Source organism: Mandrillus leucophaeus, unplaced genomic scaffold (assembly GCF_000951045.1).
Source record: "Mandrillus leucophaeus isolate KB7577 unplaced genomic scaffold, Mleu.le_1.0 Scaffold76, whole genome shotgun sequence".
Classification (NCBI taxonomy): Eukaryota; Metazoa; Chordata; class Mammalia; order Primates; family Cercopithecidae; genus Mandrillus; species Mandrillus leucophaeus.
Window position 1 is genome coordinate 4812430 of NW_012108252.1, and position 12683 is coordinate 4825112.

Genomic DNA, 12683 nt, shown 5'->3' on the forward strand with positions numbered 1-12683 from the left:
ATAGACCTGGAAAAAGATTTTGGAAACTTCCTTGGTCTCCTCTGGCAATTTAATCACATTCTCAACTGTCAAGGAGTATTTTAGTGTTAACTCAGCTGGTTCTCAACTAGTACGCTCATATCCCTCAGAGGACAACGGGAAATGAACGTGTGCATGTTTGCTTGTCACAGTAACAGAGAAAAGGGAAGCTAATCATCCTGCAATTCCAGGGACAGTCCCAAACAATGAAGAACTCTCCCTCCCCAAATGCCAACAGTGTCCTCATTGAGAACGCAGAGATCCATCCTTTGCAGCTGGCTGACCTTGCAGTGCTTGAAATAAGATAAATGCTGCAACACCATCCTCTTGAATACCCTTCACGGTATTCACATGCCGATCAGGCCACTTCTCAGGACATTCTCTTACCGGTCAATTTACTCCCAACCCTTGATAGAACAACACAAGACATCTAAGACTGGCAAGGTCCAAAGGACCCGTGGTTGCCAATGAGGTTGCGATAACAATGCCTAGATGAGTTTCAGTAGATCTGATTTCAACAATTGCCTTGATGTTCACTCTAAGCAGAAAACGCACAGTGAGAACACACCCCAGGGCTATGGGGAGAGGGCACAGGCAGGGCTGAGCTGCTTTGCTTTTCTAAATTTTTTTTCTCTCCTTCAAGCACTGATTACCTATCAATTACCTGTCCCCTACAACTTTTCAGTTACTCACACCTGAAAACCCCTTAACAAAAAACAATCAGTGAGTAAGAAGATTCAAGAACCCTGGGCTGGGCACGGTGGCTCATACCTGCAAACCCAGCACTTTGGGAGGCTGAGGTGAGTGGATCACTTGAGGTCAGGAGTTCGAGACCAGCCTGGCCAACATGGTGAAACTGTGTCTCTACTAAAAATGTAAAAATTAGCCGGGCATGGTGGCATGCACCTATAACCCCAGCTACTTGGGAGGCTGAGGCAAGAGAATCACTTGAACCTGGGATTATTTAAAAATAGAGATGGGGTCTCACTATGTCGCCCAGGCTGGTCTTGAATTCCTGGGCTCAAGTGATCCTCTTGCCTTGGCTTCCCAAAGTGCTGGGATTACATGCATGAGCCACTGTGGCCGACTCTTTGACAGACACTTTAATATACTGATAGGAAGCAAAGGAATTCCAGGCAGACGAACATGGGCAAAGAATGGTGGGAAGAAATTATGGGACAACAATTATGCAATTCCCTGTGAGCTGAACATATGGAGCGTGATGGGAGTGGTGAGAAATAAATAGAGAAGTTGGAACCAGGTGGTACAAGGCTGTGAATGGCCAGAGAGAGCCACCCACGGTGGCTTAGAAAGAATGTGCTTGATCCAGGCTGAGCTGTAAACCATACCTTTCATGCTAGCAGGCATGGGTGAGCTGGCAGGCGGCACAGGCCCTGGTTGGCCGCCCTGAGAAAGAGTAAGATGCCAGCCATGGAAACGTACCTGTGCTCCTTCTTGCAGGCGACGGGCCTAGCACAGTGCTTTACAAAGAAGGTTCTAGAAACCACGGACTATTCGTGTTAATGAGTTCACCACCACCAAAAAATGGGAGAGGCTGAGGCCAGTGTTTTTTTAAAAAGATACGAAGGGGCTGAGACTAGTGTTTGTCTTTTTTAATAGATGAGTTTTCACTGTGTCATCTGGGCTGAAGTGCGGGGGTATATGATAATAGCTCACTGCAGCCTCGAATTCCCGGGCTCAAGTGATCTTCTCGCCTTAGCCTCCCCAAATAGCTCCCCAAATACAGATGTCCACCACTGTGCCAGCTCAAGACTAGTTTGTTTTTTTTTTTGGGGGGGGGGTGTGAGAGGGGAGCAATTCGCAAATAATTTGGGGAAACAATAAATTAAAAAAAAATAAAACATGTCTTTCTTGCAGGATTTCTCAGTACTTTCACACCTCAAGGGACACTGTAAAATCCAAGAAGGGGAATGAACGATGCGACGTTTCCCAAACACTTGACCAAAACATCCTTTCCTGAACGCGCATCTCAAGGGACTCACGTTCCCTAGGCCTAAAACACGTTTTGACGAAAAGCTGCTTCACTGGAACGCCACTAAGGGGCTGTGTCTGGCCACCCAGAAACTTAAACATACGTCCCTGATGCTTGCCAGTTGACAAGGTTAAGAAAAACAGGCAGTTCAGATGACCAAGAAGCGGCAGGGGCCAGAAGGAAAGGGCTCTCTTCTTACCATTTTCTCAAAAAAACAAATATTGTTATTATTTCCTCAAAATCTGATTATAAATATGATGACTGTTCATTATAGAAAATGTAGAAACTTTACGAAAACCTTTTTTTTTGGTTTTATTTTATTTTTAAAATTTTCCTTATTTAAAGACAGCATTTAAAAGCGTTTCTTACCTGGTAATTATGGACTTCTGGATTTGTTTTAGAGCTAAAAAAAAAACAGAAAAAAAGAGAAAAATATCTTAGGTTGTAAAGTGGCATTATTACTGATTCAGTCAACAATCATGAACTATTGCTATGTGCTATATACTCTAATAGAAGTGTCCACATAATGACTTTTTTTTTTTATATTGGCTGTTTAAAAGAACATATAACAAGGAAAATCACAGACAGCCGCTTTCACTCATCCCTTCAGAGCTCACAAACAGAAACAGTAGGAAATATTCCAGAATGCAGCCTCGATGTCCTATTTTGGTGGCAAAAAAGAGGTCCTGTTTCAGTGGGGCAAACCAAGTAATTTCACTTCCATTTCAGGCCTGCCCTGGCATTGCTGGGATACCCACAACACTGGCACCAGAAGCTCCAGTGATGTGCAGAGCTTCTTCCCACTGCAGGGGGAGGCACAAGTCCCTCCTGAGCATCTCTCACTGGGTACTGTGGTGGGAGCCACAAGTGGGTCCCCTTGCTATTAAAACACTGCCAACAATCTGGCCACCACTTTGGAATGTTCTCTCCAAACAAGACTCGGTACTGGGAACTTCACATCTGTTATTATTTAATTCACACAACTAGGCTATGAGGTCAACAAATGTGACCACCTCATTTTACAGATAAAGGAACGGTTGCCTAATAGAGAGTTGGGAAACCTGCTCAGGGTCGCCTGGCTGGTCAGTGGGAGCCAGGGCTAGAATCAACATCTGCAGAATCCTAAAGCCTGTCTTCTTTCTGCTAAACCAACTTGGCTCTTAGAGGGACTGAGAAAAGGCTCAGGGCTCCTCATGCATGATCCTATTTCGATGGAATCTTTTTGTTTGTTTGTTTTAAGAGATGGGATCTCACATGTTGCCCAGGCTGGTCCTGAACTCTTGGGCTCAAGCAATCCTCCAGCCTCAGCCTCCCAAAGTGCTGGGATTATAGGCATGAGCCACAGTGAAAGGCTGATATGATCTTAAATGTGTGTATATATATATATACATATGGACAGAGGAGGCAGTCATTATTGCTAGGAGGTGTGCTTGAAATCAAGTGTTATTGCTGGCTTCTCCAACACTGAGAGGCAAACAGATCATTGTTATAAGTCTTGCTTGGGGTCTAAATGGTTCTGTGTTCCAGTTTTCGAGGAGGACCAGTACACAGATCTAGGCTCTGGGCCAGATCACCTCCGGCTGGACTTCATCAGGTAAGTTAAGCGTTCTGCAAGGTGCTATTTTTCTAGTAGTACCTCTGGAGCCCAGAGCACAATTTCATCCACGGCTCCCATAGCAATCCTACTCACCCCGGGATCCCACAGGCTGTGAAAAGCAATTGAACAGCTGTGAACAGCAGTTATTAGCTCATTTGTTCCTAAAGGGTATATTTACCAGGGCTTTTTTTTTTGGCAGAATTTTTTTTTTTTAAGTTTGTTTTGGTTCCCAATATATAATCTCCACTAGATGCTAGGAGGAAAATGTAATTTTATTAGGGAGACACAAGCAAAAACAATCACCACCTTAGACAGCAAAGGAAAGAAATTGGGGCTGTAACTTACAAGCCCCAGAGAATTAAAAGGAAGACACCCCGACAGGCTAAGAAAGGTACAGATACCATTTGGCATACTATCTGCCAGAAGGATCCCAGAAAAGGGGTGAATCTAGCGACCTACAACGTAACCCATCCAGAATACTGCAACCTCCTCCCACCCTCCGGGGCAGGGGGCGACGAAGAGCAGTTCAACAGGACCCCGAGCCCCTTCATCAGATGCTGAGAACAAAACCCAGAGACAAAAGGCAGAAGGACACTGAAAGTAGGATTTGGAATCAGAGATGTGAGGTTGAGTTTCCGGCTGTGTCATACGAGGGACCAGCTGTGTTCTCTAGAACCCTGGGTTCCTCGAAGGTGCCCTGGAGCTATGGGGTGGGAGGAGTGGCAGAAGAGCAGGCAGAAACTGGTCTCTCCCTCCCCACTGAGCTCATCCAGAGGACCTCCACATCTGTCTGTTCTGTATGTTGGGCTTTGACATCAGGTTTCTTCTAGAGGGTGAAAATCAGAGAGTAAAACAGTTTGGAAAAACACTGATCTAGCCCAGCCTCCTCATTTGCAAAAAAGAAGACAGAGGCCCAGAAGTAGGAAGGCCTGTCTCCAGAGCTGGGTTAGAACACAGCTGGTACTTAGAGGGAGGGCTCCGGATGCCCCAGCCAGGGCTCTCCTCGCTAACAGGGGTATCTGCAACCCGCTCCACCCCGTGCCACGTTCTGCCAACTGTCCTGACAGTGTATGGCACAGTCAAGCTGCGTCCATCTCAAAGACCACCGTCTCAGCTGCCTTGAGACCTGTGCCTGGGATGACTGAGAGGCTAACGAACCTGGGCTACCTACCAGTGGCTGAAGTTCAGACCAAAGGTCCAAACAACGCAAGTCTGTGGTCCTCTCACATGACAGCTTGTCTATTTAACAAGCCGAAACTCATATAGGAGAGGCAGTTATTTCAGAGAGAGCAAGAGAGGTATATGCCAGGCAGACTCACCTGGGCAGCTTTAAAAACAAGCTATATGAGTCCCACCCTGAGAGACTGATTCAATGAGCCTGAGGTGTGGCTGGGGAGGATGTTTCAGATAATTATAGCTCACCAGATCATTCTACTATACAGGCAAGACCCTGGACACCTGTGCCAGGGAAGAGGTCTGCAAAAACTACACCCCTTGGGCCAAATCCGGCCCACTGATATTTATAAGTTTTATTAGAATGCAGTGCCGTTCGCTCATTTACATATTTCCACGGTGGCTCTCTAGCTACAACAGCAGAGCTGAGCAGCTGTGAAAGAGACAGCAGAGCCTGCAAAGTCTCAAATATGGACTATCTGGCCCTTTACAGAAAATGTTTGCTGAATCCTGTGCTGGCAATTTTCACTCTTGTGATAAGTTCCTTTTCCTGCAGGAATTTCAGTAAAGGTGTTTAATGTCTTCTATGATGTAAAACTTGCACGTCACTGAGCAAATCTAGCATCTGCTCTCGTCCAGCTTTAGCTCGGGAGCATGGCCTTCCTCTCCCAGCAATGCCTGCCACGCCAGGAGCACAGAGTGCTGTGCACAGGCCTCTACCTTTCCCACCCACTGTTATCATAAAGCACGCAGCTACTCAAACAAAACAGCTGTGTTTTCCAAAAAAACCAAACTGTCTTGGAACATTATATTGTGTACTTATTGAAAGCCACAAGCATGGAATAGCCAGGCAGCAGAAAAAGGGGAAAAAAAAATTACCAGATGACGTACTTTCTGATTTCATTGTAGTAAGGAAAAAGTCAACCTTGCAAATAAATACGATCCTTTGAGAGGAGAGCTGTGCTCTAGAGCTCAGGGACACTCACCAGAGCTGGGCTGCTATCACTGGGTTGCTTGCTGTAAAAGAAAAACAGAAAGTTATGACATCTCAGAGAACTTTATCACTTTCACCATGCAATGGCAGATAATGGCCATGTGAGACTTCTACCATCACAGAGCCGTTCCAACCCCAACCCAGGCAGAACTGCATGGTGGCTACTTCTCCTTTCCTCAGGGAGAGTAAACTATGACTCCCTCTGATTCACTCAGCAACCATCCACTCAGCAGGTTCCCAGGGCTGGGTGCTCTGGGAGGCAGGGACAAAGAGACACATCTTTGCTCTCAAGAAGTTCCCAGTCTAGAGACAGAGAAAGGCAGATACAGAGAAGAGGGTAAAAGGAAAACAGCACACGGTGATCAGGGATGAAATACAAGCGTGGGTCTGGATTGAGGGGCCTCGGGGCGGCCGTGAGGGTCTGCATGGACAGAGCCTGGGGGATGAGGTACAGCTTAGCCTATTACACTCCATTTTGTTTTTAAAAGGATATATGTGGCAGGGAAAATCATTAAAAGCTTCACAAAGAAGATGCTAGAACTCTGGCTGGAAAAAAGTCAGTGAAAAAAGGGACAGAAAAGAGGGACCGGGAAGAGAATCACAGACCCTGGGACCCAGAAGATCTCTAAAGCCATCTGGTGGGGTCAAGCCACAGGATGTCCACTCCCCTCTGTGACAGCCACACCAGGGGGTCCCTCCCTTTGTGCTGTATACACCTGTAGGGGCTGGGAGCACACTGCTATCTTGAGACAGCTCTTTTGATCTTTGGAAAATTGTTCCTTACACTGGGCTATTTCTGGACAACTCTGACCTAGTGGACTACACACACGAGCATAATCCTCCCCACGGAACAGAATAGAGAGTGTTCTGGTCCCTTCCTCCTGGGCACTGTGGCCACCCTTCATCAACCCATCGCCCTTCTCTGGACACGCTCCCATCCCCTGGCCTCTCTCGAATGGCAGGACTATTTCCTGTGCTGTGGGCATTTTTCCTCCACTAAAGCAGCTGGGAGTGATGAAGAATTTCAGGTAGTCATTCTATTGCGCTGGTGGTTCATAAAGGAAAGAATGGTGGGGAACACAAAGTTACAGATTCTAGAAGGGAACAAGTAGAGGTACCAGGTCCCATGGAGGCCCACTAAGTCCTGAGCCAAGAAAAATGCATGGAGTGGTCACAAGGAAATCATATACAGGAGGGGCCAGGAGGCTGGGAGTGCAGAGGGTCTGCCATAAAAGAGCAAACACTGAGTGCTAACTGGACATCCTAAGTGGGGAAGCAATCTAGTGTAGAAAAAGAAGAGCTATGAGATGGGATCTGGAGGCTGGGATCCAACGAAATGAGCCTGGCTTGCTCATTCACTGACTGAGTTGTCCTGTGCTCCAGGTCTCATAGAGGTATGAGGCCTCAGCTGTAACTGATAGACAAGGTTCAGAGGGCTTGGAAAGGGGAAGAGGGCGGGCATTCTAGGGCCTGGCTACATTTAAGTGTGAGGAAAGTTTGGACTGACTGTGGGACTTGAGTCAAGTATCTAAAAGTTCTTCATCTACTTGTACGTGGTCAGAATTCCAGTTAGCACGGGCCTGATGTCCGCACTTAAAATTGCAAGATGGTGGAGATACAGTATCTTCTATAGGCAAGAAAGGTGTTTCTCTATGATATTCCTGAGGTCCCGGGGCTTGAGCCCAGGTCTAAAAGAAGCTAAGAGGCACATGGGAAGAAATATGGAGAAAGGGAAAAATTAATGAACACATCCAAGGGAAACACTAATGACAGAGGGATGGCAGAAGTGGCCAGGTCCCATTAAAAGAACACCACTGAGATTACTTTTCCAAAAGCTCCAGGCTAGAGAACTGCGGGAACTTTCTTCATAAGCTGTTTGACCAAGCTCCTTGAGGGCTTAAATGACTCAAGCATAATGTAAAATTCCAAGGCAGAATGAAAAACACACAACCTTTGAACGTTGAATGTCTCCGGGATGGATAACGTTTACTAGGCTTCCTCTCAAAGGTGCTGGTTCTTCGTAACCTGGAGCCATGTGTAGCTTGATATTCTGTCCGCCCACTAGGAAGTAAATATTTTCTTGTGTGTTATCAATATCAGAATCTCAGTACATTACATGTTTTTGAAAGTGCACTTTTATTTCCAAGAGCTCCAATGTAAGTTTCAACTTAGCCTGAACTCACTTGGGTAAAAACACAAAGTTTAGCCTTCCATTTGGAAATAAAATCTCCTTTGCCAAGTCCAGGCTACAGTCCAGAGCCAGATATTTCCACCAAAGGACAAAACCTGCAATTTAGGTACCAGCCACTTGGCTGCACAAACCAAGCAGGTTTGAAACATCTCATTAAGAGAACATTGATTTTCACATAAAACAACCTTTCACGGAACACACTGCATAGACATTTAACCCATGTTTTAAAAGACTGTTATCAATACCCACTTAACTAGGCTTTGCCAAGGCAAACATTACTGATTTCACTAAGGCTTTTTGGGTTTCAACCAATGTGATGCCCAGCTGCAGATTCCAGGAGGTTGCTGGTTTCGTCTGATCTACCCCTCAACTGCTTCATTCCAGTTGCTCTTAGTCATCATTTGTCACCTGCTCTGCGTGCCTCTAAGGGGCAACCTCTTCTTCTCCAAACTCCCTTCCTTCTTACACTTCTAGAAGAGCAGAAAGGAACATGGTCTGGGACTAAGCCTGGGGTAGCTTCCTCCCAGGAGAGAAAAGCCTGCCTTGGCAACTGCCCTGACTTGGCCTTCCCGCCTCACTTCACCCTGAGTAGACACCAGCATCCTGCAGAGGGTCTCCGGTAACCTCTGCATCCTCCACAGGACCCTGGGATTTGACTGTTTCTCAAAAAGAGCTTGGTTTTCCCACCCCCGACCCCTTGGAGCATTTAAAACAAAATAATTCTTTAAACAGAAGTTCATAGCCATTTCCTTGCACAGTAGAAATATTTGAAATGAGCAAATCTTTTGACATTTAAATAGAGTTCAGGGATGTGCCATGTGTGGGTAGAGGTTATGAAACCATGTGAAGTTTTAGATATCGTAACTGTGATTCTCAAATGTAAATGGGCCTCAAAAACCCTGGGAGCACATTTTAAATGCATACTGCCAGGCCTTACACATACACACACATGCATACCCATAGATTCTGACTGCAAAGTTCTCAGGTGAGGTTGCTGTTCTCATTTTTAACACCAAGAAAGTTTTCAAACACTCTGAGAGAAATGGTCTTAGGATGATAAGCAAAAATGTATCAGAATAAGCTCTCGATGTTTGCAAGCTCTTTTCAGATTCAAGTATCTACTCATCCTACCCTGGGTTACGTGCACACACATTGATATCTCCTCTCATTCTTAACCATCCCAAATTTCTGGACACTGGCATGCAAAAGGCAATACAGTAGCAGTTAGAAATTTAGCAGCCAGAGTTCATGGTGTTGAATCTCGGCTCTACCACTTTCTGGCTATGTGTGACTTTAAGCGTAATAGCTCTGGCCCTGGTTTCCTTACCTGTAAAATGGGGATAATCAACCTACCTTATTAAGGGTATATGAACAGTTCTGGCACAGTGCTGGCCAACAGAACTTTCCACAATGATCCTGTGTCCTGTGTCGATACTGTCTAATATGGCAGCCACTAGCCACATGTGGCTTCTTGGCCACTTGAAATATGACTAGCGATATTGAAGAATTACATTGTAAAATTTATTTCATATTCATTAACTTAAATTGCCACATGTGGCTGGTGGCTACTGTACTGAATAGCACAGCTCTGGTTAAATGTCAGTTATTAACAATTTTGTTATTAGTTCCATTTTATCAACGAGGATCAAAAGAGCTTCAGTGACTCACCTTAAGAAAAGTGGGGATGGGACATGCAACCTAAGCTTCTGGACACAAATTCATCACTCTACTAGCACACAAGAAAGAAATCACAGTTGTCCTCCTTCAGAAGACGCGATGCGTGCTGCAGAAATGGCTCCCTACCTGAATCTGAAGCGAGAACCCAGCCTGATAAAGTCGGATCTATTGGATTTGCTGTTTCCTGGCGTCCGCAGTCGGAAAAACGCGTGGTGCTCAACTGCACACTTCCAAAGGTGTTTGCAGGTCCTGGCACTGTCTAACCGGAACACAAATGTGTGCTCTTGCTCACGTCCCTTAAAGAGGAAGCACAAGGGCCTCGAGTGGGCGTTTGCAACACTGACACAGGATTTTCCCAGCAAAGGGGAAGAAATGGGAGCAAGGCCTACCTGATCATCATCCTCGACCACCACGAGTGTCAATTTGCTCTTTTTAAAATCCATTTTGGTAATTTTAGGCCTAGTCAGAGAGAAAGCATTTTAAAAGCACAATCTGCAGTAAAACCATCTACACATCAAATAGCAGTTTCCTTTCTACTTTTAAAGCTTAGACTGAAAAAAAAAAAAAAAACCAACATTCATTCAAGTGTGATTATCCAGAAGTTTCAGTGCAACTGCCACAGACCCACAACAGCAGCACCACGTGCTCTGAGGAGGAATCTGGGTGTTGCAGATACCCCTCAATAATCATCCATCACATAGAATTCCACCACAAAATAGGAAAAGACATTTTTAATATTAGACAAAACTAAATTACCAAAAGAATAAGCCTATTTTGTTAGCTCCTTCAAAGATTAATATGCCTGTCGGGGTCAGTCCAAGAGAATATTCACAGCCATCTCTTCCCTACAAACAAACGAAGTGACAATCGGTAGAGGGTTCTAACAGGTCGTCACACAGCAGAATGCAAAATGCAAAAACAGTTTCCTCACCACAAGTTATTTTGTTTGCATAATGTTCATACATTTTTCAGTAACAGCAAAACCAAAGTACTTAAATGCACACAGTTCTTACCCTGACAACGTGCATGTCTACCCCATACATTTCCAGCCACTTCGCTTTATTCAGATAGGAGAGTTCCGCCTGGGCAGGGCTCTTTCCCCTTAGAAAAACCAATGGAAATACATGTAAACTGCGACTTGTAAGCCCACAGGATTCTGAAGGGCACGGCCTTACTATGGAACGTTATGCAGCAGTTAAAGCAATGAGGGACACCAAATTATAGTAATACAAAAAGATTCCCAAGAACTTACTGTTAATTGACTAGAAAGACCACAGAACAGGCCAGGCACAGTGTCTCACGCCTGTAATCCCAGCACTTGGGGAGGTCAAGGTGGGTGGATCACTTGAGGTCAGGAGTTCCAGACCAGCCTGACCAACATGGTGAAACTCCATCTCTGCTAAAAATACAGAATTAGCCGGGCTTGGTGGTGCATGCCTGTAATCCCAGCTACTTGGAGGCTGAGGCAGGAGAATCACTTAAACCTGGGAGGCGGAGGTTGCAGTGAGCCGAGATCCAAGATCGTGTCATTGCACTCCAGCCTGGGCAAAAAGAGTGAAACTTCATCTCAAAAAAAAAAGAAAGAAAGAAAGAAAGAAAGAAAGGGAGCACAGAACAGTGCTTACAACATGATCACTTAAGGAAACAATGAAACAATGTTGTATATGTAAATACAAAAGGAAAAGACTACAGACTGCCAATGATGGCTTCCTGCAGGGAGGACAGTGGATGTGTAAGTGTGTGGGTGGGGTGTGCCATACCCACAGACATTTACATTGCTTCAGTGTTACACAATGAGAATGGACTAATGCCACCTTCCACTAAAATAGTCACACGAGCTTTTCAGAATGACTGAGGGATAAGAGAAAGTCACGCTAAGCTCCAGAGTCCAAGGGTGACCTGGAAGAGGCAGTGTTTGGGGAAGATGGGATGGGAGGGAGGAACGGTTAACATCTAGGAAACCCGTGAGTGAGGGGTGGAGTTGGTAGTGCAGGCATGAAAGTGGTGCCTGCAGGGAGAATGGAGGGAAAAAACAAAAGGGATAAATGACACTGCTGGATTTAGGTATGATGATCACATTTCCTGAAATGTACAACACATGGTCTCTAATGTGTATGTTCCCATACAACAGGGTGTATTTCGAAAGTGCCTGTTTCAGAAGGTTCAGGCCCTGAGGTCCCAGAGATGCAAGTATGTGAGAGTGTCTGGGATGCCCTGGGGTGTCACTAAGACAGCGGTGGCTCCTCTGGCTGCAATAAACAAATCAGAACCAGGCTCTGTTTGCAGAGACAGAAAAGGAGTGTGGTTTGGTTCTTGCTGCACATCTCTTGAGAGACAGCCAGCCAGGTGCGGTGGCTCCTGCCTGTAATCTAACACTTTGGGAGGCTGAGGTGGAGGATCATTTGAGCTCAGGAGTTTGAGACCAGCCTGGGCAACATAGTGAAACTCCATCTCTACAAAAAATAGAAAAACGAGCCAGGCATGGTGGCGTATGCCTATAATCCCCGCTGCTTGGGAGGCTGAGGCAGGAGGTCAAGGATTCAGTGAGCCAAGATAGTGCCACTGCACTCTGGCCTCGGCAACAGAGCGAGGCTCTCTCAACAATAAAAAGGACAAGATGTGGGCCTTTGGAAAAACAGGACTGACACAAGGAGAGAAGAGTTGGAGCTGCAGTTTTATGGCCATCAATAGAGCAATTCTACTGGTAGATAAAGGAGTATAACCAACACTTATTTATGACAAAATAGATATATCAAAATGCTAGACGGTTGCATCAAGGTACCTGCACTCTTTCCATCTCTGGAAGATATCAAATTCCATCGCTTCTGTCTGATTGGGAATGAACCGAAACTCAGACACAAGCTCTGGTGTGTGTTCTGGAAGCTCGCACTCCCCAAGCTCCGCTGTAAGTTTCATAAAAGGGAGGAAAACAGGAGACATTGAATGCTTTCAGTTATTGCTGCAACCAGGTCCAAAGGCATTTTGCATGATTTTAAAGCACAGGTCCCCCCGCTGATGTATAACTCTCTCCTTTCGGGAA

The 12683-nt window shown here is 45.5% G+C and overlaps 1 protein-coding gene across 1 annotated transcript in view; it reads right to left on the minus strand.

Annotated features, from left to right (window-relative positions):
• EPB41L4B (erythrocyte membrane protein band 4.1 like 4B) overlaps window positions 1–12683 on the minus strand; it is a 179941-nt gene that overhangs the window by 99690 nt on the left and 67568 nt on the right. The window contains exons 8-14 of the mRNA XM_011966377.1: window positions 10657–10744; window positions 10400–10488; window positions 10033–10102; window positions 9770–9939; window positions 7727–7836; window positions 5768–5798; window positions 2381–2414 (exon numbers count right to left, since the gene is read on the minus strand). Of these exons, the coding sequence (XP_011821767.1) occupies window positions 2381–2414; window positions 5768–5798; window positions 7727–7836; window positions 9770–9939; window positions 10033–10102; window positions 10400–10488; window positions 10657–10744 (592 nt within the window). The remainder of the gene's footprint in view (window positions 1–2380; window positions 2415–5767; window positions 5799–7726; window positions 7837–9769; window positions 9940–10032; window positions 10103–10399; window positions 10489–10656; window positions 10745–12683) is intronic.